This window comes from Delphinapterus leucas, chromosome 15, assembly GCF_059928025.1.
Source record: "Delphinapterus leucas isolate spDelLeu-1000000601 "Yukka" chromosome 15, BTC_Dleu_Yukka2, whole genome shotgun sequence".
Taxonomy (NCBI): Eukaryota; Metazoa; Chordata; class Mammalia; order Artiodactyla; family Monodontidae; genus Delphinapterus; species Delphinapterus leucas.
In genome coordinates this window covers 27,230,560-27,257,736 of record NC_143143.1, presented here as the reverse complement: position 1 = coordinate 27,257,736, position 27,177 = coordinate 27,230,560, and the positions used below count along the sequence as shown (strand labels likewise).

Here is a 27,177-nt window from a genome sequence, read left to right as displayed (position 1 = left end):
TGTGAGCTCACTGGTTTGGTGCCTTTACCTCTTCTCTGAGTGATGGTCCTAGGAGAGATGGCAGTGGCCTGTATAGGACAGGGAACGTGGAAATAGAGCTGGAGTCAGGGATGGGAACCCTGAAATTTGAGGAATGTTTATGAGAAAGGATGAATAGGACTCGGTCACTTATTGGGGCTTGGGGGATGGGGCGATGAAATCCAGGAGGGGCCTGAGGTTTTTGGGTTTTTTTGTTTGTTTGTTTTTTTCGGTTTGCGGGCCTCTCAGTGCTGTGGCCTCCCCCACCGTGGAGCACAGGCTCTGGACGCGCAGGCTCAGCGGCCATGGCTCACGGGCCCAGCCGCTCCGCGGCATGTGGGATCTTCCCGGACCGGGGCACGAACCCGTGTCCCTGCATCGGCAGGCGGACTCTCAACCACTTGCGCCACCAGGGAAGCCCAGGCCTGAGGTTTTGACTTGAGCAGTGAGTGAAGGGTGTGCCCATCTCTCAGAAGAGGAGGAGGCAGAGAAGAAGAAGCTGGTTTCATACGAAGACTGTCCTCTGGGTTCCTGGTAACAGGTCTGGGCCGGCGGGGGGGGGATGCTGTGGGAACGTGAGGGGTCCAAAGGGGCCAAGCAGATTCCTTTACCGTCTCTAGATGGAGGCAGCTCTGGGACAGGGAAAGGAAGACTCCTTCTGTGGGGAAGAAGCCACGTTATGCTCCCCCACCACTCATTTTCTGAGCATTTGGCACAGACCCAGGCCAGGACACTAGAGAAATCTATGACTGTCTTCGTCCTCAGCATATGGGGCACCAAAAGGGACTTAGATTTGAGTGAAGGAATCTGAGCTGGAGTCTCAAGTCTGTCTGTGGGATACGCTCTGGACTTCACTTTTCCCCATTAAAGAGGCGATACTCCCTGTGTTCCAGAGATGCTGCAAGGAGTAAATGAGAGAATGGATGATAAGAATTCTTTGGAGGCTGGAAGGTTCTGTGATTTGGGTGGGACATGCCCAGTGGCAGGGTTCTGGGGTGGCCATAGACTCAGTCTCATGCCCACCAATGGCCAGGCAGAAGGTGACCCAGGAGAGAGGCAAAGCTGGTTAACAGTGATTCTCCAGCTAGTCTTAAAGGGACACAGGGTTAGTTCCAGTGTTTTCCAGCAGGGGCACTGTTAGCACCTTGGGTGGGATGCATCCCCATGTGGGACCCCACACATCGCAGGACAGTTAGCCCAGAGGCAGGCCAGTAGTCTCCTCTTTATCACTGATAATAAAAAAAGAGATCAATATGGTTCTAAGGGTAGATGGAGGGGGGTAGGATCACTCTAGTTAGAATGTCACATGTAAGGAAACCAACCAAGAGAGCAGCTCATTGGGCTCAAAGTTATAGAGCTATAAAGTGACATAACTGGGATTTGAACTGAGGTTAATTTTCTCTCTCTCTCTCTGAAAATGTAAATATATATACATAAATATAAGTAAGTATATATGTAAAAATATAAAGTAGTATATAAATATAATTATAAAATATATACATTTATATAAATATACTTTATATATTTATATAATAAACATGTTTATTATCTATAATAATTTTATAAATTAGAAATATAAAGTATTATATAAATATAATTGTGTATTATATATGTACATATATATTTATTATATAATTATATTTACACTTTATGTTTTTACATATATACATATGAATACTTATGTATATATTATACATAAATATATAAACATATAAGATATAAATATACACACATATATGTGTATATAATATACACTTATATTTACATATATACTTATATTTATAACTTAGCTTAATTCTGTTTTATGTTCTTGTTCTGTCTGATGTTAAAAACTTACATATGTCAATTAACATTTCCTTACTTAATGTATTTTGCCTTCACCCTGGTCCCCAAGATTGCAGCTAAATTCAGAGGGGGGTGGCATAGTGTTCAGGCGTATTTAGGGGATAGGTTTGGTCTTTGGTGATTATGTGTCTACAGTGGTTTCTACTGATGGATACATCACTCAGTCTGGTTCTTGGCTGATGTGAAACATCCATTCTTACATCTGTAGAGGTGTCCATTTCCTTCTTCAGTCTCTGGTCATATGGTCCATGCTGTGATGCTGCTGTGCCTCTTGGTCCAGACCCTGAGGTCTATCCAAAGTCCCATAGTCTCCCTTCAGAACCCAGATCTTAACCACTACCTTTCTTGTGTCTGGTAGTCTTAACCAGCCAGGGCCAAGTGCTCCTGGGAGACCAGGTCCAGAGCAGCCAGACAGACCCAAGAACATGGACCCACACTGGGGAGTCTGCATTCAGCCCAAGACTTAGCCCCCTCCCGCTTACATAACTAGTGGTGCCAGTTACATCTGTGAGCTGGCTTTTGACTCACCACTATTTTTTTCACAAGTAAAATATAATTGCAAGCTTATTGTATTATAACCTCACATGGAGGAGTGGGTGGTAGGGTGGGCTGAAGCTTAAGACAGATAATGGCCTTCTAGGGCTTCAGCTCTCAGATCACCCACATCGCTTCTCTTCTTTCTGCTTTTAATCTGTTGTTGAGACAATAGCTAAGCCATGATGTTGACTTGGAGTTATTCAGCCATGTGGTTACCCTAAGACTGGGGAGGACATACGACTCCAATTATAGATTGCTTGCCAGCCTTTAATCTTGGAGGACCCAGGGCTGGGGAGCCTCCTCATTTGCTGACTGGGGAAAGCCCGATTCTCTCTGCATTTCCTTTTCCCTGCTCAGCTTATCAGCTGGGAATATCTCTGATCCAGGGCCAAACTCTCAGATGTGCTTGGGGATCTGAGAACTGGAGAGATCTGTATTTTGTTTCTACCTGTTTCTTTGAGCATCATACAGAGCCCCACCTCAGAGAATACACACTAACAGGTGACTCAGTTGCTCTCTTATCTAACTTTTGTCCCTGTAACCCAGAATTCCTCATATCTTCTGGGCCAGAAATAAAATAAAATATTAGCTTAGCAAATGTTTGTCCATATCAATGCTGTGTTTTGAAGCTCAAAAATCTGGAATTGGACTCTTTTGTTGTCTGATTCCTTCCTTCAAACTCTCCATCAAGACTCTGGATGCCCTGTGGCCATCTGCCCAATGAAGAAGGGTCACTGTATAAGAAGAAGTGTGGGGTGAGGGGAAACATAGCAGTCAAGTCTTCATAATATCCCACAACATGTGAATTAGGAACAACTAGTGCCCAATACTTTTTCTTTACAAAAACTGGCATAATTTGTGTGTGTGTGTATATATATATATATATTCATATGATTTTCTTTTTGCCTAAAATCTGTCTTGCCCACTAGATTATGAGCTCCCAGAAATAGGAACTAGGTCTATTTTTTCATCGATGCATTCCCAATGCTTGGGGATGATGCCTTGTACATAGAGGTACTTCAAAAATATCTATTGAATGAATGAATGAATGTGATCACGTCTATTCTGAGGTTCTATAGAGAGGAACAGGTACTTGAAGAACAGATGCAAGCATATGAAGAGAACTGGGATGTTTTATTCTCATGTTGCTCAGAGCATCTCCTCCACCCATGGGTTAGGTGTAAGTTGAGTCAGATGTGTCTGTGTGAAGAGAGAAGCATTCTGGAATTCTGGAGAGTTGACTCTCATCCTGGCACTCATCATGCACATTAACTGAGTGACCATGGCCAAGCCCACCCCCTCTTTTAGGTCTTTTTTTTTTTTTTTTTGCGGTACGCGGGCCTCTCACTGTTGTGGCCTCTCCCGTTGCGGAGCGCAGGCTCCGGACTCGCAGGCTCAGCGGCCATGGCTCACAGGCCTAGCCGCTCCGCGGCATATGGGATCTTCCCGGACCGGGGCACAAACCAGTGTCCCCTGCATCGGCAGGCGGACTCTCAACCACTGCGCCACCAGGAAAGCCCTGTTTGTTTTTTATGTATAAAACTTTTGAAGGGACTGGGGGAGTCTTCAAGGTACGCAATTCTATCATCTCCTGAGGATGCTCCTGACTCCCATCTTGGGCCTCCTGCTTTATAAGTTGCTTCCTCCACTCACTCCCCAGGCTTCTGACACAGCAGATGGAGCTGGTGCTCGCCCACGACTGACAGATGAGCCTCATTTACAGCCCTCATTTAACCACTTGGCTATTTGACAGAGTCATCTAGCTCTAAGATGCCAGGAGAGTCCTCCCCATCTCCAGCAACGCAGACAACTCCCCACCCCCATGCTCTGTCTGGGCTAGATACCTGGGAAACATGGAACAGGGAACCCGGCTTCCAGCCATGGGTCTACAAGGCCTTAGAGAGAAGCCACGTTTGGGCTTAGCAATAGTGCCCAGAAGCAGAAGATACTAATGTGGTGTCCAGACAATATGCTAGCTTGATCTATTTCCAGGTCCAATTTCTCAGCCAACTGGGTATTTTTGCTGCCCTATTCAGTAATATCAGTCATTCTAGAAAGGCCTGATATTGATTATAAGGGGGTCTGAGAATTGAAACAAACCTAATTCCTATCTCATTTGTTGACATTGGAGGCTTTTGAGTGGCCAGATATTTCCATGACAATAACAGCAACTCCCTAATATCTATTGAGTGCCACCTATGTGCTAGGCATAAACATCTTTACAACCCTTATCTTGTTTTGCCCTTCCAACACCACTGTAAGACAGATACAATGATTATCACTATTTTATAGCAAGGAAACAGAATCAGAGATGTTAAGAAATTTACCCAATATTGTATTTTTTTTTAAACCTTACTTTCTGTTTAATTCGTTTTGCCAAACAAACACAGTGAAAAACTTTAGTCTGACTGATTGAACAGAATATAGAATTTGTAACCAGTAGCAAACATAACAGGATAGACGGATCTCCATCAACAGGTCACCTAGATCCCCTTGTCGATGGCCTCCTGGGAGGGTGGTCCTAGTAGGCAGAGGTACAGATCTGCCAGTCCCCAGCAGAATCACAGGCTGCACAAAAAGTAGAACTGATGTCACTCGGATCTCTTATCACTACACACAGAAGAGTTGTCTCTGATTGCTGGCCAAACTCAAGGTGTTGTCTTCGCAAAGCCATAGTCCTTGGGCATCTCACCTGCATCCCTAGGGGATAAGTTTCAAGTTCAGTGGTTCTGAAGTCTCTGCTTAACCAGAACGTGCAACATAAACTTAGTGTCCTAAAAGGGGGGGGGGCAGGGTACAAGGGTGGTTCAACAACAAAAGAAACAAGAATGTAGTGGTGTTTAAATTTATAGTTGTTAAAAATGTCATCTCAAGTCAAGTCACTGGTCTGTTTGCATTTGATACAGTTTAGTACTAGCTAGCATTGTAAAATTATCTCATGATTAGAAAATACCTGTGGATATTTGCATAGAAGTGTGAATCTTTTTATGAAAGTGTTCATTGCTTAGTAACACAGCATTGTATATGTGAAATTATAAATAACGTGAATTGCCTTTCTTTTTATTTCATCAAGCTGAACTGTAAAGTTTTTGGTCTTTTTATTTATATGGGACACTAAGAAGAATCTCAGATCAGCCAAAGATATTAGTGCCTCCCCAACTGCAATGTAAATGTGATCGATGGTTCCCCCCGCCCCTTTTTGGGTCTACTGTTCAGTAGAGAATATTTTCAAAAGAAAATGATCTTAAAGGCGGTTTGTGTATAGACATCTAAATTTCCAGTCCTCATAGTGCTTTTTAAAATGGTTTCATTGGCTATAGGGCTTAAAAATCACTATTAAATGCAAATAAAGTTACCCAAATCTGTGAGGACTGTATTTGCTGTAACTTTACCTGTAATTTTTTTCTGGTAATTTAAGAGATGGATATTTGGGATTGTATTTTTATTTTACTAATATCTGTAACTATTTTAATTATTATTTGCATTGTTTTTCTTCGTTTCCTTTCTTAGCCAAATTCTATGAGCTGATCATTGTTCTTCCCCACCTCCTACCATGTCAATCACCTTAGTTAATAAGTTGAATACTCAGTAGGATATGACACTCCTGCTCAGAAATGGCCCACAACCTGTATTTGAAATTTAGTAGAAAATGCCCTTTAATACACTACATTTTCAGTTGTATTGGACTGAAATCATTAAAATTTTATTTGAATTAAAAAAAGAAGAAAGGCAGAACCAAGATTCACGCCCAAGCATCTTCCTCCTCCTTTCCTTCTCAAGTAATTGAAGGAAAATCCTGTTAAATAAGTATGGCTCCTGGCATTGGCTCCAGTGAGGATCATCCTCTGGGAATGAGGATGGGGCTGGGGAAAGAGACCGTTCTCTGCTAGTTATTCTATGAATTAATAATTCATAGAATTATTAATTCTATGAATTAATAATTTTTAGGTTCAGTGTGGATATCCGAGAATCCATGGTCCAGTTGGAAAATTGAAGGATGAGACAAGGCCATTGGATGGGAACAGAATCCTCTTAATGTAAAGAGGAAGGGTCATAGCCAAAACCTCCCTCTCTTACTTCTCCCTGGCGGAAGAATATGGGCCTTAAAATGTTGTGTCGGGAGCAGGATGGGACTGATGGAACAAGACGTGAAATGTTTGTTTAGGTCTCTTTCTTTGGGTTGATGTTGGCCTAGGACATTGATGGATTTGTAATGCTAGAGAGGTATCAGGCAATTATGAAAATATCCCGAGTCTATAAGGCAAAATGACCTCTGGTTAACTTAGTTTCTTAACTTAGATTGCCCAGGAACCTATGACATACAGTTCTAAGAGGCCATTGGGTCTAGACATTTACAATGTACCAAGAAGGTATGAGAGTTTCAGTTGTCCTATGTCCTCACCAGGACCTGGAATTGTCAGATTTTTAAATTTTGGGGTTTTTTTGCCACTCATAGATACGTAATGATAGCTCATGGTGATATCATTTTGCATTTTTAAAGTTTATTTTTTATATTTGACAATCGTTTTTAGGAATTCGGAGGGATTACTATAAGTTATGTCCCATCTTGAAACAGACAAAGCCTCTGACTTCTGTGCCTACTTTTTTTTTTCTTTTTAATTTCTATGGGAGTATAGTTTATTTACGATGTTGTGTTAGTTTCTGCTGTACAGCAAAGTGAATCAGTTATACGTATATATATATATATATATATACATCAACTCTTTTTTTTAGCTTCTTTCCCCATACAGATTATTACAGAGTATTGAGTAGAGTTCCCTGTTGGATACAACAGGTCCTTATTAGTTATCTATTTTATATACAGTGGTGTGTATATGTCAATCCCAATCTCCCAATTTATCCCTCCCCCCCTTACCCTGTGGTAACCATAAGTTTGTTTTCTACATCTGTAACTCTATTTCTGCTTTGTAGATAAGCTCATTTGTACCCTTTTTTGGGTTCCACATATAAGCGATATCATATGATATTTGTCTTTCTCTGACTTACTTCACTTAGTATGACAAGCCTAGTTTTTTTTTTTAAATTGAAGTATAGTTGATTTACAGTGCTTCAGGTGTACAGCAAACTGATTCCGTTATATAATATATATATATATTCTTTTCAGATTATTTTTCCATTATAGGTTATCGCAAGATATCGAATATAGTTCCCTGTGCTACACAGTCGGTCCTTATAGGTCCTTGTTGTTATCTATTTTATGTATAGTGGTTTGTATCTGTTAATCCCAAATTCTCAGTTAATCCCCCCTTTCCCCTTTGGTAGCCATAAGTTTGTTTTCTATGTCTGTGAGTCTGTTTCACAGACATAGTCTATGTCTGTGAGTTTTGTAAATAAATTCATTTGTATCATTTTTAAAGATCCCACATATAAGTGATACCATATGATGTTTGTCTTTCTCTTTCTGACCTGTTCCACTTAGTATTGTAATCACATGTGTTATAGGGAAGTTGTTTGCCTGTCCGTTCACCCCATTGAACTGAGCTTCTCAAAGGCTGGAGTGAGTCTTATCCAATTCTCTTTCTGCAGTAGCCAGAAAGATGCCTGGCCTAGGAATGGCACACGGTGATTATTTCATAAGTGAATGAATTTGCTCAACCTGTAATTAGAAAGGATTTGGTTTATTCAACAATCACCACCTGGACTTCCCTGGTGGCACAGTAGTTGAGAATCCGCCTGCCAATGCGGGGGAAACGGGTTCGAGCCCTGGTCCAGGAAGATCCCACATGCCGCGGAGCAACTAAGCCCGTGCACCACAACTACTGAGCCTGTGCTCTAGAGCCCGTGCCCCACAACAAGAGAAGCCACTGCAATGAGAAGCCCGCGCACCGCAACAAAGAGTAGCCCCCCGCTTGCTGCAGCTAGAGAAAGCCCGCGTGCAGCAGTGAAGAAATAAATTTCTTTTATTAAATTAAATTTATTTATTTATTTCTGGCTGCATTATTATCCCAGTGCAGCCAGAAATAAATAAATAAAATAAATAAAGAAAAAAAATCACCACCTTGAACATTCTCAGAGAAGAAAATGGCTAGGTTGTTTTTCTAAGGGCTTAAATTTTAAAAAAATGGAAATGTTATGGGGGAAAGGATCTAACATTACAGGCTCTCATGTGTGCCAAGCACTAAGTTGAGTGTGTTCAGGATATATCTTGTTTTATCGCATTCTGAACTCTGTCATAGAGAATCACTTAGTATACAGATAGAAGCACTGGCTTTGGATAGAGCTGGACTTTGTCTCTTTCCTTGTGGCCTTGACCAAAGCCTCCCTTTGCATCGGTTTTCTCTTCTGCAAAATAAGCAGACGATAATGCCTAACTTATGCCATGGGTTTGGGTATTTTGAAGGATGTGTGGGTAAAATACTTGGCATGTGTGGTTTTTCCCCAAATTGTGGTAAAGAATGCATAACATAAAATTTACCGCCTTAACCATTTCAAAGTGTATAGTTCAGTAGTGTAATTTATATTCACATTGTTGGCCAACCATCACCACCATCCATCTCTGTAAATTTTTCATCTTACAAAATTGAAACTCTGATACCCATCAAACACTGACTCCTGATTCCCTCCTCTCCCCAGCTCCTGGCAGCCACTATTCGACTTTCTGTCTTTATGAACTTGACTACTCTAGGTGCTTCCTATAGTATGTGTCTTTTTGTAACTGGCTTCACTTAGCATAATGTCCTCAAGGTCATCCATGTTGTAGCATGGATTGGAATTTCCTTCCCTTTTTAAATAATATTTTACTTATTTATTTATTTTGACTGTGCCAGGTCTTAGTTGTGGCACACAAGATCTTTTAGTTGTGGCATGCGGACTTCTTTTTCTAAACCTTTTAAACTTTTTATTTATTTTAAAAAAATAATTTTATTTTATTTTTTTGGCTATGTTGGGTCTTTATTGCCGGCACGCGGACTTTCTCTAGTTGCGGTGAGCGGGGGCTACTCTTTGTTGTGGTGCACGGACTTCTCATTGCGCTGGTTTCTCTTGTTGCGGAGCACGGGCTTTAGGCACTTGGGCTTCAGTAGTTGTGGCACACGGGCTTAGTTGCTCTGTGGCATGTGGGATCTTCCCGGACCAGGGCTAGAACCCGTGTCCCCTGCATTGGCAGGCATATTCTTAACCACTGCGCCATCAGGGAAGTCCCATGTGGACTTCTTAGTTGCAGCATACGAACTCTTTAGTTGAGGCATGCATGTGAGATCTAGTTGCCCGACCAGGTATTGAACCCGGACCCCCTGCATCGGGAGCACGGAGTCTTTCCCACTGGAACACCAGGGAAGTCCCAGAATTTCCTTCCTTTTTAAAGCTGAATAATATTCCAGTGAACGAATATACCACATTTTCAAATCCATTCATCCTTTGTTGAACACGTGTATTCCACATCCTGGGTATTGTGAAGAGTGCTGCTAGGTACATGGGTATGCAAACACCGCTTCGAGATCCTGGTTTTAATTCTTTTGTTGGCATGTGTGTTGCATTCAGTAGTTTAATACTTAGTTTCCCATTTCCCCCATTTCATATGCAATGAAACAGAGGTGCTAGAGGTCAATTAATTTGATTAAGGCCTCACAGCTGATACATTGCTAGAGCAGCATTTGAATCCAAGTCTTCTGTCTCTAAATGATCTATTCTCTCTCCGTAATCTCATTTTGCTCTAAAATATTTTTCAAGAGGAGGGATTGGCATTTTGAGTGAGAGGAGGTGATTTTAGGAGACTTTAGAAGATCTGGAAAAGAGGGAGAAAGATGGTAGCATCCATTACTGTGAATTTCATAACCAGTCACTTATATTCTTTGTGACAGGCCCTAAGTAGGGGAGATTTGCACCCCAATCAAGTGGGCTCTTGAGTAGACAAAATGCGTGGGTGATAGGGAAGTCAAAGAGTATCATGCCACATACATTGGCTTTCTGAATCTTCCACCACAGCATGAGCTAAAGGTCTTTTTGGTGCACGCTGGAAAATTCCTCTAACAGCCCCTGAAGTGGGACTGGCTAGTGGATCCTTTAACCCCTGTGTGGAATTGCCTTTATTAGAGACTTGGTGTAGAACATCCTTCATCCTCCATCCGTGGGGCATATGTCCTTCGTTAGCACCTGAAGGATGCACACCTGAGCAGTGTAGCATCCATAGTGTTTGGTTAAACTGAGCCCAGTTTTCTCATCTGTTATATTGCTTTACTTTGTTGTTGCTGTCATTTGCTGTCCAGGCATCAAATGGTCCACAAACAAAACACCTATCCACTACATATGCACTCCAAAAAACAAAAACAAATTTCAGAGCAACTAAAATGGCTGTTGCTAAGCCAGTACATTCAATGCATTTTTCTTAGACAAGTAGTTGACTTTTAGGTAAAACACCTTGCACGCTGCTTGTCACATAGCAGGTCCCTGAAAATCGTTCTTTTTTTCCCTCATCCTTTCCTGTATTAGAATTCAGTTCCGTGCAAAGAGCTAGGATAGGCATTGGAAATGGAGGGGTGGAGGAGGTGACTGTATTCACTGACCTCAGAAGTGTGGGAAAACAGGCATTGAAAATAAATCAGTGTATTCATGTGGATAAAGAAAGGAAGGAAGGGGGGTGTCACTAATCAAATTGTGTCCTTCCTCCCCTAAACTGATACGTTGAAGTCCTAGCCCTCAGTACCTCAGAATGTGACCCTTTTTAGGAAGAGGATCATTACAGATGTAATGAGTTCAGATGAGATCACAATAGAGCAGGGTGGACCTTTAATCCAATATGACTGGCATCCTATAAAAACGGGAAATTTGGACACAGACATGCACACAGGGAAAACACCACGTGAAGATGAAGGCAGAGATCAAAGTGATGCATCTGGGAGCCAAGGAACACCAATGATTGCCAGCACACCCCTGGAAGCTAGGCAAGAGGCGTGAAACATTCTCCCTCACCATACTTAGAAGGAACCAACTCTGCTGACACCTTGATCTCGGACCTCTAGCCCTCAGAACTGGGAGATGATACATTTCTTTTTTAAAAATTTTATTAAAGTATAGTTGATTTACAATGTTGTGTTAATTTCTGCTGTACAGCAAAGTTATTCAGTGCTATACAGTAGGACCTTGTTGTTTATCCATCCTACATATAATAGTTTGCATCTGCTAATCCCAAACTCCCAGTCTTTCCCTCCTCAACCCCCTCCCCTTGGCAACCACAAGTCTGTTCTCTATGTCTGTGAGTCTGTTTCTGTTTCGTAGATATGTTAATTTGTATAGTGTTTTAGATTCTACGTATAAGCGATATCATGTTGTATTTGTTTTCCTGACTCACTATGCTTAGTATGATAATCTCTAGGTCCCTCCATGTTGCTGCAAATGGCATGATTCCATTCTTTTTTATGGCTGAGTAATATTGCACTGTATGGGAGATGATACATTTCTGTTGTTCAAGCCCTCGGGGTTTGTGGTGCTTTGTTATGGCAGCCCTAGCGAGTGAATACAGAGAGCTCCAGTGGTAACTAGGATAGGATGGGGTTGGGGAGGTCCCCTGGAGGACATGATGTTTAAGCAGAGACGGGGAAGATGATTCAGAGATAGCTTGGGAAATATGTAGGAAAAAAAGGAGAGCATTTTTCAGAAGAAATACTATTTTGATATGCGGCTAGTGGTTACTTTACAATTTATCCTAATAAGCGTGGGTATCGCGTTTCAAATCCCACAACACGTTAGGACTAGAAACAATAAAGTCCAAGACAGCTGGCTGCTACTCACCGTGCAGCTGATAAAACAGACTGACCGTGATGGGGGAGAAAAGAAAACTTAAATCAGTGGAATTAGGAGGAGGAGGACACAGAGGGAGGAGAAGAAGGAGCAGAAATGAAACAACCTTTCCATTTGGGGGCTCTTTTTTTTAACAACAGAACTTAATTTTATCACAGTTCTGGAGGCTGGAAGTCCAAGATCGAGGTGTCAGCATGTTTGGATTTCTTCTGAGGCCTCTCTCCTTGGCTTGCAGATGGCTGCCTTCTTGCCATGTCCTCACATGGTCTTTCCTCTGCCTGTGCATCTCTGTGTCCAAATGTTCTTTTCTTATAAGGACACCAGTCAGAATGGAGTAGGGCCCACCCATATGACCTCATTTAATCTTTTTAAAAAATTGTTTTTAAATTTATTTTTTAACCTTTAAAAAAAATTGAAGTATAGTTGATTTATAATGTGTTAGTTTCAGGTGTACAGCAAAATGATTCAGTTATACATATATATATATTCTTTTTCAGATGCTTTTCAATTATTGGTTATTGTAAGATATTGAATATAGTTCCCTGGGCTATACAGTAGGTCCTTGCTTAACTATTTTATATATAGTAGTGTGTATATGTTAATCCCAAACTCCTATGTGTGTGTGGTGTGTGTGTGTGTGTGTTTATATATAAATACACACACCCACATATATATATGAATGGATAAAGAAGATGTGGGGTATATATATATATATATCTTCTTTATCCATTTATCTGTCAATTTCATGAAGTAGTGTAATGATGGGTGTTTGTCCTGAGTGAAGGGACAAACATCCATCATTACACTAGCTCATCAGGTTGACTTCTGGGGAAATGGCTGCTCGGAGCATAAAACAACCACCTCTGATATTCTAATGATGATGCTGAGCCATCAATGGTGAGTTCAGCCACCTTAGAGATGTCCTATTTCAGAAGTGATGTCAATAAACTGTAGTTTCTTGAGCAGACACAATGCTACTTCAAATTAAAAAGTCCTCTTCTTGTTACTGTCTTTGAGAGTATTTTTCAAAAAGTACCTTCTAAACCTGGGTTAGCTACCCCCTCCCTTGGGCCTTCACAGAACTCTGTGTTTTGCTGTATCATAGTACTAACCATGCTGATTTTAACTCTCCTCCTTCTCACCTGTGTTGTTCTTGATCTGCCTCCTATCCTAGGCTTGCATCTCCTTGGAGCACAACCTCAGATTTGAAGTGAATCTCTGTCCCTCAGAGTCTGCACACAAGATGACCAGAAGTGAACATTACATAAATATTTGTTTAACAACTCCAGTTTCAAAATGTTCACATCCTAGATGCTCAAAGTTAAAAAAAATTTTTTTGCATGCTTAAAAATATAAACCCTTGGGTAACACACATGCCCAATTGGCCAAAGGTTTTCCAATGATATATGTTCATTTTTTCTCTATCACAAATTCCCTCTGAACCCTCTGCCACCAAGATTCAATAATATGAATTTAATTCTCTGTTTACATCAACCTTTTCTGGTTAGAGGCTAGCCTGCTATGTTCTCTTTTGACAAGTTCAGGGTAATTTTGAGTTTGATCTGATTCTTTTTTTTTTTTTTTTTGCTTGCTTGTGACCAGAGAAAAATCTACATGATGTTTCAAACTATAATTTTCAGGTTTTCTCTTAAAAAGGATGCTGGATGTAAAGGTTTGGATAGGATAGGATAGAAAGGAAAACAGAGCTAAAAGCCAGAGCTCTGTTACAATTTCTGAATGTCTGTTCTCTTTTTTGTTGTTAAGAGAATTACCAGTGCAATTGGTTCCCACAGGAATATCTCCTGTTATTCTCTCTCATTTGTCCAGTTCTGAGATAACTGAATAATCTGGAATGTGTCCAAGAATTCTGAGCCCAGAGAGCGCCTTAGGGAAACCTAACACTCTCTTCTCATGGCCAGTCATCATGTTGTCTTGGTTTCCCTGACTATTGGAAGCCATAAAGCTTTAGCTACACTGTGTTGGATGCTTACTATGTTTCACGTGTATGCTGAGCATGGTATACGTGCAGTCTCTAAACCTCACAGCGAACCCTGAGAGGGTTTATGTTCTGGTCCTCAATTTAGAACTGAGAAGACTGAGACTCACAGAGTCAGTTGTATAACACCTCCCAAAGCTGCTGTTGGGAAATGGAAGAGCCAGAATTTGAATGCAGAGCTGACTGACTCAAAACTCCGTTCTTCTTTCATTACGTTGTTCTGGATGGTGTGGTCTGTGGAGAGAGTCTGCTGAGGCTACATGACGGAGCACAGAGAGTGTGTTGGAAAGAATAGGGGTGAAGAAGGACCCTGGGCAGGATCAATATGGCCTTGGGGGCCAGGCAGAAATGTGGTACTTCTCAAGTGTGAAAAAAGCTTTAGAAAAATGTTATGAGCTCCTCTAGTTAGTAAGCAGTGTAAGAGCTAGAACTTGTCCACCAAACACAATGCCTGGCACGCCGTAGACACCCAAATATATGAGGAGGAATAGATGGATGAGCCGAGTGGGAGAGGTCAGAGCACAGGTGGGTTCCACAAGGCAGTAGGGGATTCTCAGGATGGGCGAGCGCAGCTTGTTCCCTAGATATAACAGTAAGTTCTATTCTCTGGATAAAAGAGGAAACAAAAAGGCCAGTGGTTTACTCATTTAAGTGAGAAGTTTTACAAGGAAAGATACTCAAGACAGAAGAGTCTCTCTTCATAGGGGAGGCTTAATGCTGAGCCTGGTCCATGCTAAAGGCAGCCTAGCTTAGTGGAGGAAACACCAATTTTGCCATTAGACAAACCTGGGATCAAATCCAGATGGTTACTAACATGCTGTGTGACTTCGGAGAAGCACCTCAACCTCTCTGAGCTTCTGTTTCCTGATCTGTAAAATAGGATTGTAATACTTAGAGAAACAGGGGTAAATTTTTCACGTGGTTAATGTGCTTTTCTATTTGGCCTTTCTGAGTATATGACTTTTGTCTGAGCTGGGCTGTGTTAACCATCTACTTGGGAAAGAAAGTATAAAAGAAAGTGGAAGGAAACTCACTCGATGCCACTGTATGGGACTCGTTGCCCCACACCGACAAGTTCTGTAGCAGAACCCCTGCTCTCAGGCCTTCTGGTACATGAGAGTCATTGAAGAACTCCAACCAGACAATCTTGTACTCAGACCATACCACTTTATTTCCTTTTCTTTTTTTTTTTTTGGTACTTTATTTATTTATTGAAGTATAGTTGATTTACAATGTTTCAGGTGTACAGAAAAGTGATTCAGTTTATATATATATACTTTTTCAGATTCTTTTCCATTGTAGGTTATTACAAAATACTGAATATAGTTCCCTGTGCTATACAGTAGGTCCTTGTTTTTTATCTCTTTTATGTACAGTAGTATGTATCTGTTAGTCCCAAACTTCTAATTTAACCCTCCCCCCGCTTCCCCCTTTGGTAACCATGAATTTGTTTTCTATGTCTGTGAGTCTGTTTCTGTTTTGTATATAAGTTTATTTGTGTCATTTAAAAATATTCTGCACATAAGTGATATCACATGATATTTGTCTTTCTCTGTCTGACTTACTTCACTTAGTATGATAATCTCTAGGTCCATCCATGTTGCTGCAAATGGCATTATTTCATTCTTTTTTATGGCTGAGTAATATTCCATTGTATATGTGTACCACATTTTCTTTTTTCATTCATCTGTCAATGGACACTTAGGTTGATTCCATGTCTTGGCTATTGTAAATAGTGCTGTCTCCTTGAATTAGAGTTTTCATCTTTTTCAGATATATGCCTAGGAGTGGGATTGCTGGATCATATGGTAACTCTAGTTTTAGTTTTTTATACTTCTTTATTTCTTAACAGGCTCAGCTACCCCCTGGTAGCTCAGAGCTTCTTCACCATGAGTTTCTGCCAAAATCCCAAACAGCGGAGTGGGACAAGAGGTCTTTGCCCTCAGCATCACCCTCAACTCATCCATCCTTCTTCTCCTTCACCTGGGTCTGAAGACCAAAAGGGGAAAGTTGAGAGACATGATCTTAGGCCCCCTTATTTCTCTCTTTTTTTCATTCTCACAATTTCCTAGAATCAGAGCCTTCCCATCCCTTTCCTCTCTGGTCCACCCTTGCCAAAAACTTCTGTGGTCTTGCCAACCAAGACTGGTCCTTAATATGCCAAAGAGTAGAGATGAAGGAATTTAGTAAAAACTACCTTCCAAAGTCAATATTGTGACTTAAAATTTTTATTATTTTCTTGCTGCACAGTCATTTTTTGAATGTCAGAAATTTGCATTTAGCTCCTTTAGAAGGAGTAAGGAAGTGCCTAAGAGCACGGATTCCAGAGTCAGACTGCCAGGTCCAAAGCATGGTTCTGCCACTTACAAGTGGTGTAGCTTTGGGTAAATCACAAAACCTCTCTGTGCAAAATGGGGTTAGTAATAGTATCTCATAGGGACTCTTGGAATAGTACATTAGTTTGTATATGAAATAATAACACCTCTCTGTTTATTATGTGTATAACTGTGTTTTCACCTTCTTTGTCATTAATCAATATCATCACCATTTTTCTTTGTGTTCCTTCTTTAATAAATCCTAATTTCCTAGCCTTACCTAGGTATATGGATGCCATGGGCCATCTGAGGTAAACCTCATATACTCAGGAAGACAAAAGAGAAAAGCACACTAATAATTTGAAAAATACATTATCCTTAAGACTGCAGTCTAGTTGGTACAGTTGTTTTCCCATAGGGCTATGGGTTAACAATTCTGATATTGCTAGACATGTATACTGGAATTAAACAACTAAGTAAATGGATGGTGGAGGATGGGAGTCAGGCTTCTCATTGTTGGGGTGGAAGGTTAGAAATGAGCAAAAATGAGAAGGCTAGACTGATCCACGTGATAATGGATTAGAGTTGGAGATATCAGGATGAATTCATGTTAAGCTTAATATAGACACAGACAGTTACATATATAAATATTTATAGATATGTATATATGTATGAGTCAGTATACACACATAGATTTCCTTACTCAGTCAACTGAGAGGGACTAGAAGCCGTGAGCACATTTGGCACCCAGATTTTGGTTTCTAACACCATTCTCCAAGAAAGGGAACCAGGGTCCTTGGAGAAATGGATTCTAGGATGGGACAGGAGATAAACAAGATGAACCTGGAGCATCTTGCATTGTTAGAAAGTAAGAAAGTTCTCCAAAGAAAGGGCAGGGGGGAATGTAAAAGCCAACTGAAAGAGATTCCAATGGCCAAACCTGGGGAAATTTGAGTGAAAAAACAAAATAAAATAGTATTGGATTATAATCCAAAGTATAAAATACATATCCATGTGTTCACACTAATATATATCATATATATATATATATGATATATATTTGAGTGAATAATTAAATGGGGAAGAAGAGACAAATCTGCTATGAAGAACAATTCCAAATAATTTATGTAGACACTGTACTCAGAGGGGTAGAGCATAACTTCCCACTCCTTAAGTGTGGGTTATGTATAGTGACTTCCTTCCAAAGAGTATGGTATGGAAAGAGAGAAAAATAGAGTAACTTTATAGTGGAGAGATTTGAGAAACACTGCCTCAGGCAGCAATATTGATATTTATGACATCAATAATGATGTCATCATAGAATGTATCCTTGATATGTTATGATGAGAATGTCACCTTATCTGTATGGTTTTCCTCCCCCAAACCCATAACTGCAGTCTAGTCATGAGAAAAACATCAGACAAATTCCAGTTGAGGGACATTCTACAAAATACTTGACCAGAACTCTTCAAAACTGTCAAAGTCATCAGAATAAGGAAAAGTCTGAGAAATTCACAGCCAAGAGATACCTAAAGAAACATGATGACTAAATTTAATGTGCTACCTGGATGAGATTCTATAACAGTAAAAGGACATTAGGCAAAAACTAAGGAAACCTGAATAAAGTATGGGTTTTAGTTAATAGTTATATGTCGGTCTTGGTTTATTAATTGTAACAAATGTACCCTATTGGGGAAGCTGGGTCCAGGGTATATTGGAACTTTCTGTGCTATCTTTGCAGTATTTCTGTAAATCTAAAACTGTTCTACAATAAAAAATTATTTAAAAGATATATTGTTCCTGTATCATTACTTCACAGGATTGATATGAGGATTTAAGGAGATAGCGCATGAAAAGTTCATTACCAAGTGACTGGCACATAATATATGCTCCACAGAACAGCACTCTTTGACCATCTTGTGCCTTTCTGTGCAATTCTTCCTTGTGATATGCCTTGAAAAACTTACTATTGTTGCCTTTCCTCCAAGATGAACCAAACTGGTCTAGTTTGTAATAGTTGGTATCTGCCTCTTTTGCTCTGAGAAAACTAGAGCATCATCCCAGGGTTTGTAATTGAGCATTTTTACCTTAATGACCCTATCTGGATTGCATTCGTTAGTCTGTTTAGTAACTAAGATATAACACATCATAACAGTACTTACGTGGTGGTTACCTTGCTGTAAGTCTGCCAGATACTTCTATATAGAGTACGTGTATTTTAACTTTCTTTGAAAAGGATTGTCAAATATGTGAGGCCCATTTTCTGTCTTCGGAAGGGGAACATGGGGATGTTATCAACTTCTTGTTTGCTGACTGAGGGTCTTGACGGAATGCAGCATCCCAGGACAGCAAGTCCTTGTCAGTTATTTCTAAGGATCAGAAGGAGTTGCAAAATTGTAATGAGGCAGGGAAAGTTTTCTTGTGACCTTGGGTAGAAAGTACCTTTGTACAGAGGTGAGGTGGATAAGATATCTCTGGGGCTGAGGTGTATCTAGAAGTGAAACCATACTGCTGGGAGCAGGACATGGCTGGTCCTACTGGATTCCCTCTATGGTCATGGCTATGCAAAAGAAATTATATATATATACATACACACACACACACATATATAATTTATATATAAAATATATATAGTAAATATATAAATTATGTATACACATAATTTCTTTTGCATAGTATATTTACTTAGTATATTATATAATATATAAAATTGATAATATATAATTAAATAAGTGTGTACATATACAAATACCTACTATATTACATAATACATAAAACATTATAAAATGTATAATATATAATACATAAATTATATATATAATTTCTTTTGCATAGTATATATACTTAGTGTATGTATAGTATATAAAATATATATTATATAATATACATTATGTTATATATTTGTGTACATATGTATATAAATACATACACGTGCATGGACATATATACATTCTACATATATACATATATTCAAATAGTTATTTCCTATCTTTATGCTTCTTCTCTCAGTTGACAAGGTCAGGATTTGCACATTATAACCTACTCTTCTCTCTTCACTCACCCTATTCTATTTTTCTTGGATGCCAACCTGAGCTTACGTCCCATCTACTCTTTTGTTTGTCCTCCTTAGCTGGATATTATGTGTGGAAAACTCACAGAAAAACTGGGTTGCCAGGGCTGGTCCATCCTCCTGCTCTGTAAAATGAAAATAACATTTAAGAAACCCAGTCGCCAATGTCTGTTTAATAATTCTTGATTGCTGCCCTGAGCCTGGATTTCAGTATTTCTGAATAATCAACGCCTGGAAGCTAGCAAAAAATGACTATCTAAAACTGCCAGAAATTTGCTTCCTGTTGTTCTGAATGTGAAAGTAGGAATGTGACTCTGGGGCGGCCTCATTTTCCTTTGTGATGGATCACTTTGGTGGGCCATCTCAGTCCTTGCATTAAGCAACTACTCGCTGCCCCTGAGTTAGCTCAGGACTTGGGAGAAATCATCCAAAAGCAAATGCTTTATAATGGAGTATTCTGTTTAAGAATATAATTCTTTAATGAAGTGTTTAGCATTTCCCCTGGCAGGACTGGAAACAGAGTTTGAAAATAGTGGATGGGATCTGGGACTGAGGGAGCAAAGAGATGGGAGTAAGGGCTCCCACTGGATGATGGGCTTAGGTGGTGTCAGCTCTGTAACTAGTTAAGGGTCTATTTCCAGAAAAAAAAAATACCTGCCATTAAGATATTAGTTAATTAACTTATGAAAGTCCTTGGGCATTCTTTATGCACTACTCAGTTTGCTGTTTGAAATTTCTACTGAAGCTCTGTAGAAAATCCAGGGCTAATGCCGGTTCCACCTTGGTGCACTCTGCAGGCCCCATGGGAAGCCTCCCTTCTGGTCAGTTCCAGCCTCCCAGAGGGATTCTGGACAACAATTGCACTAGTCAGAACTTACATTGCACGTGACAGTAAACCCAAAGCACACTAGCTTATTCAGAAAGGGACTTCCCTATCTCCTCTGCTTCTTCCCTTATTCTTTCACAATGAAGAAAGATTTTCTTCACATGGTAGGATAAAACTCATTTGAATTCATGGCCTCCTGTCTCCTTGACTCCAAAGCTTCCCAATAGAAAAAATTCAGGGAAGGACTCTGATTGGCCCAGCCTAGATCACATGCTCACTTCTGGCCCAATCACTGTGAGGAGAAGGAGGTGTTGTGATTGGTCTGACTTGGATCACATGTTCACTGTGCGACCAGAAGGGTGAGTTACCGGCCTAATTTCCAACTGCCAGCTCTTACTTACATCTCTGAGTAAGATTTTTTCTGGCCACCAGAGCTCACTCTGTCCATGAACATGGTAGGTTACAAGTGCTGAGGAATTACTGTCTCCCAGAAGCAGCCCTCAAACAACGACTGATGGGAGCTGGCACATAAATACTCAGGGGCTCACTTGCCCATGGGCTGACAGAATTCTGAGACATGCAGTCAACGCCATTTACCAGAATGCCAGAGTGGGATTAAACTCCCGTTCTCCACAGTTGCCCCTTGCTGGGCATTGCACTCTATCTGCCTCTTTCTCTTTCCCATCTCGCCCCCTCACCCCTTGTCTGCAGTATTGCCTGACGTCACCTCCCAAATATGTTTGTACTTGAGTCCTTATCTCAGTGACTTCTGGGAAAACCCAAACCAAGAGAGTTACAGTGATTGGCAGCTCATCACATGAGTCAAATGGGGATGAAGCAGAGTGCCTGGAACTGGTACTTCTGAATGCACAAAATAGTAGCTGTCCACTAAAATATGTGTGTGTTTGTGTGTGTGTGTGTGTGTGTGTGTGTGTGTGTGTTGGGGAAAAAACCCCACAGAGCAGCAAACAATGAGAACTTACAGTAAATCACTTCCTATTACACCAGCATTTGGGCACAAGCATGTCTGGCCTGACATGCCCAGGGGAGGCAGACAGACCTCCCCAGCAGGTTGCTCTGGAGAGGAAAATGTCAGAGGATGTGGGGTCCAGGCTACAGGGAGAGCTGTAATTTACATGAGACAACATTTCCACCATGACTTCATTAATCTTAGGACTCTTCCGCCCCAGCTGAATCCCAGCCAAAAAGTTATTATCATGGCAGAGAGACATGCCCGCCTCCTCAGATGCTGGCCAGCGGCTGGGCGACTTGGCTTATGTTTGGCGATATTCCCATTAGACAGTTGGGCTTGTGGGATGGCCCATGCATGTGCAGTGATAAAAATACTCTCCTTATCTCTGTGTCTCAGCTGTGGTAACCCTGCTTCTTTCCGTTCGAGTGTATTGGTTTCTAAAGCCAAACTTATTCTATATATGTCATGGGTTGAATTGCCTAGAAGCAGTAGTGCTTGAGAGAGGGGTTCAGGTGTACGAGACTCTGAGGGAGTAAAACACACACACCTCTCTAAGGTTGTGAGGGAAACAAAATAGGAAAGATAAAGGAGCCACACAGGGATGGGGCTCTTAGTTTCAGATAAAGTCTAGACCAGGGGTTGTCAAACTATGGCCCGTGGACCAAATTCCGCTGCCACCTATTTTGGTAAATAAAGTTTTAAATAAAGTTTTATTGGCACACAGCCACACTGACATAATGTCTATGTCAGCTTTCTTGCTACAAGGGCAGAGTCGAGTCATCTCTGGACTGGATGGCCTGCAAAGCCTAAGCTATTTACATTCTGGCCCTTTCCAGAAAAAGCTTGCTGACCCCTGCTCTAAACTTGTCTCAACCCACGGGAGCTCTGGAGCCCCCCTTGCTCTATAAAGTTATCCCCCACCTTGAGGCAAGGGCTGGTCTTGGTACCTTAGTGTCAGCTGGGCATTGGCTGTCACCCACCCTGGGTGTTGAGGATGAGGGACATTAAGCAGATTAAGCCCAGGATGGTGGCTCCCGTCAGCCGAGAACAATTTTTTGGATGTTAGGGGCACCTGTGAGTTCTGAGCAACTGACACAGTGGCTGGGAAATGGGTGCACATGCTGGTAAAGGGGATCTTTCAAGGCACTGCTAGCAACTACTGCCATGTTGATCTGGATCTCCAGATGTGTTTCATGAAGATGGAGGGAACCCTTGCTTCCTGCCCGAAACTGAGCCATAATTCTCTCACCTGGACTCCGTGACTCCCATTTCACTCTTGCCTTCAGTCCGTCCATCCCATTGTTCTCAGGGCGAAGACAGAAACCCTTAACAGCTCAAAGAATAATTCCTGAGAGAAAACTTCTTGAACCTTTTCCCCCATAAATTCCAGTCCCTCTAAGTAGCCAATATTCATTTTGTGTGTTTTTACCTATTTTTTTCAGTCTTTGCAAACCACAGCACACAAAAATATGCACAGATTTTCTTTTCTTTAAACCAAATGCCCTGTTATGTGCATTACTTTGACATTTGCTTTTTTTGCCTTAACAATATAAACCATAAGAAACTCTCCAGTCTGACATGTATAGTTAACTGATTTTTAACTCATTTTTTTAACAGCTGAATGATAGCCCATCATATGTATGTACATATTATGTACCTAATACAGATGTACAATAATTTAAGCATTCCTACATTGATAGGAGTTCAGGTTGTTTCTGTGTGGTTTTTATTTTCCACTTTACAAACCATGGTGCAAAGAACAGCTCTGAACAAATATCCTCACATTCTGTTGCTTGTAGGCTGAAGGCTCCATCCCTAGAAGTGGTATTATTTGGTCAACATACACATGCATTTTAAATTTCCATACACGCTGCCAGATTCCTTTCTGCAGATACAGCAAATCATATGTCCACCATGAGTTTATGAGACTGTCCAGTTTCCAACATCTTTGCTAGATTGGCATCCTTCAGTCCTTTTAATTTTTGCCAATCTCTTGGCAGGGGAGTGGCCTCCCGTTGTCCTGACTTGCATTTCCTTGACTGTTATTGAAGTTGGTCATCTTTTTATATGTATATTGCTTTGATAAAAGTAGTCCCCGCAGTGATAGGACTTTATGTTAATTTGGGGGGAGATGGAAGTGTTCTAGGGGAATCCTTTGCTCTTTACCCATCCATCCTCGGCTGCTCTCCAATGCAGAGTTGGTTGTTGCCGATATACCTGCCCATCCTCGGCTGCCCTCCCTCTTGTGTCCCCAAAGGGCGTGGAGTTTTGGTCTCAAGGGATGCGGCCATGGTGGGAGTGGGTAGAAGGTCCTGCCCCATTGGTGACCATCTCCGTCTGTTCTCTTCACTTCTAGACACCACCCAGATGAACAACGCAGTGCCCACCTCCCCTTTGCTCCAGCAGATGGGCCATCCACATTCCTACCCCAGTCTGGGCCAGATCTCCAACCCCTATGAACAGCAGCCGCCTGGCAAAGAGCTCAACAAGTACGCCTCCTTGAAGGCTGTCGGTAAGTGCTGTTTTGTTTCTTCTCTCTGTCTCCTGTACTTTTCTGTTCCTTCTAGATTTCCTTATCCCCTACTTTTTTTCTACTCATTTTTCTGTCTTTCTTATCTATCACCTATCTATGTATCTATCTATCATCCATTGTCTATCATCCATCATCTATCCATCCATCATCTATCTATCTTTCAAAATTTCCAGATGTAAACATTTCTGGTGTTGGGGGGTGGAGGGGAGCCTGGAGCTCCTATTACCTGAGTTCTTATCAAGTGCCAGACATTGCATTGGCCCTTTTATAGATACTGTCTTATTTTCTCATAGCGCTCCAAAGAGGAAGGCATAAGTATTGCCCCAATTTTCAGATTAGGAAAACTGAGACTCGGGGAGGCTAATTTAACTTGCTCCCAATCAAGCAGCCTGTGGGCAACTTGAACTTGTGTTTTTATTGCTGCAGAGCCTGTGCTCCTGCTGCTCCCTTCCCACAGCCCTGGGTGGGTTGGGGTTCAGTCCATTCCCCCGATTTGTACATGAGGGAGTCTGACGGTGACCCAGGCTCCTAAACAAATGACTCATGGCCCCGTTCTATAGGATGGAAGCAGCACCCACAGCAAAGTCAAGCTTTGGGGCGGGCAGAAGACTCCCAGACCCCATGCCTTCTTTTATAATCAGCTTCTCATCCTATTTCCTCTCCCCACTGCCAAGCTCCTCATTGGAGATGGGACAGGAGACATGTGCTGATCCATTCCAGTATGAAATATCCTAATTTTGTTACAAACTCAGGACAGAAACCAAAGCACAGATATGATCACATGTCTAGGCTGCTGTCAGAACCACGGTCTACAGACATCAGATTCATAAAACAAGCATGTTGGTGCCCAACAGAGGGCCAGACACATACTTGGAGCTTAACGTTTGAACCAGAAGTCCATCTTTAGGAATTCATATTCCTCAATCTCCCACGATTTCCAAATGGAACCATTTGAAGAGGGTTTGAGGGGTGCTTATAATTCTGAGGGCACAGGTTGTGCTGCCTAAATTCCAAGCCTCGTAAGACTTTACATAGTAATCTCCCACGTTTCCTGTTGAATTTCTCCACCCACCTCAACCCTCATCTACACCCATGACCACAGATTTCTTCTATTCCGTATTGTGTGTTTGCAGAACACATACATCCTAAACGTGTTCAGATAAACTCAGATGTTACTAGGAAGGGAAGGGAGCTGTTGCCTAGGAGAGAAAGAGTTAGGGCATCTGTGCCAATGTAACTGCAGAAGCCTTCATGCACTATTCAGTGGCCCACCTCCCTTTCTGAGCCTTGCACTTAGGTGATGAAGAGCATCTGCTGTTATACTTGATTCTTGTTTTGCATTAAAAAAAATCCACCCAGACGTCTTTTTCTTTTTGAACTGGTCCTATTACCCAAAACAACTCATTTCTTCAACTTAGGCCAAGTGTTTCCTTCCCCCTCAACACCCAATAGCTCTTTGGGTAAATCATAAATGGATCTTCCAACAGAATTCCTTGATTCTGTCCAGCATTGACTCAGGGCTTCTTGGTATAGCAAATGTTTGCATTGCATTTGGAATTAAACTTGCAGTCTGAAAGTTTATTTGACACTCCTTGAGTAACACTTTCTTCCACAAAGCCGGGACTCCTGAGATGTTTGTTGAATGAAGGAATGAGCTTGTCTTTGACAAGAATCAAAGAATAGCTTAGTTGGAAGGAAGCACCCCTATATCTTCTAAAAACTCTGAAGGGTCTCACTTGGGGTACCCTCCTCAATCCTGGCTATGGTTGATGTGCCCCTCTTCTTCTTGGTCCTTCTTTTCTGACTATTACGGGAGTTCACAAGCTTTATCTGAGTCACTGGTCCTGTGAGGTCCAGTGAGGGGCAGACTGAGCGAATGCATGACCTGATGGGTTACCCAGGAGTTCAGAGTCTGCCTGCCCAAATGAAATGCAAATCCCATAATAAACATTATTTCAAGGGTTCTCTATTAAGGCATAATGTGACTGTGCTGTGAATGATGAAATGCATTTCATTAACAAAATCATTACCACCCAGTAGAGAAGTTGTTTAAAAAATGGTTTGCTGTGGAAAGCTCTGCAGTCTCTGATAACCAGACTCATTTTCTAAAAATTTCAATTCAGTAAATAAGGGGAGACTTGGACAGCCTTTAGTGTTAACTGCCAAGTTCAAAAATACCTCTGGAAAATCAGTGTTCTCTTGGAGACTTTAATATTCAGAACGTCGAGTGGGTTGGTCACCAAAACCCCCTGACCTCAGCTTCTTTGTGTGAAAAACGAAGAACCCGAACTCTCTAGTTTCCAAGCTCCATTCTAATTTTAAAATTGGAAAATTAAACAGTTCTACTCATTCTAGTCATTAGAATACCCGTGGACCATTAAATGTGTCTCCTTCATTCACTACCAACTCTGGGGAGAAAAGGGTGGGAATTATTGGTAGTTCCTGAGATAAATTCTTCCCAAACAAGACTTCCCATCTATTTAATTTAATTTGATTTGATTTAATTTTTATTTTATTTATTTAATTTTATTTTTGTTGTTTGCTTGTTGAAATCACACTCATTCATGTTTAAAGAGAGCTCCTTTCTTTCTATAATTCAGGGATTTGGGAATGTAACATCTGGTCCTATATAGCATGTGACTACAGAACGGTCTCTGTTCCCAAGGAGTTCATTGGCCAGTTATTGTAAAATGTTAGCATACACTAGGGAAATGTAAGAGGCTAAACCTCACTGTACTCTGTACAAGAAGGAGTGATGAAGTTGAATGATCATTTGTTCAACGCTTTCATCCATCCTGCAGACATTTAATCTGGTGTCCCTTGATTGTAGGTCCCACTGAGGCATGAACCAAGTCCGTCCCTTTCATCGATGTATCCCCAGCATGTAGCACCATGAAGGGGTCTTTTCTTTTTTTTTGAACTGCTATTTTTATCCATTTCAAAAGTTCTTCCCTTTTTTCCTTTCTTTAACTTTCCCCCCCCCCGCCTGCCATCTCAACCGTGTAGAGCTATTTGGGAAAATTGGTCTCAGCAGACCACCAGAGAACACAAGCATCAAATATCGCCTTCGGACTATGTAATTAAAAAAAAATCTTGTTTTATCAATAACTCAAATATTATTTTAAGCATTTAGTCCATGTAATGCTAACAAAATAAATGCTCACTTCAGTGTTTTCAAAATCACTCCAGACCCCACCCTCGGCTCTTCTTCTCCTTGGGGTGAATAAACTTGGGCGTCTGTATTTGTTGACCCACTGACATCTGCAGAGGTCTGACATGTTCTAAAACTGCATGATTCTTGGCTTTTT

The 27,177-nt window shown here is 41.1% G+C and overlaps 1 protein-coding gene across 1 annotated transcript in view; it reads left to right on the top strand.

The window, feature by feature from the left end:
* Window positions 1–27,177, top strand: part of SHISA9 (shisa family member 9) — a 295,996-nt gene that overhangs the window by 243,399 nt on the left and 25,420 nt on the right. The window contains exon 3 of the mRNA XM_022552291.3: window positions 23,693–23,848. Coding sequence (XP_022407999.1) covers window positions 23,693–23,848 — 156 coding nt within the window. The remainder of the gene's footprint in view (window positions 1–23,692; window positions 23,849–27,177) is intronic.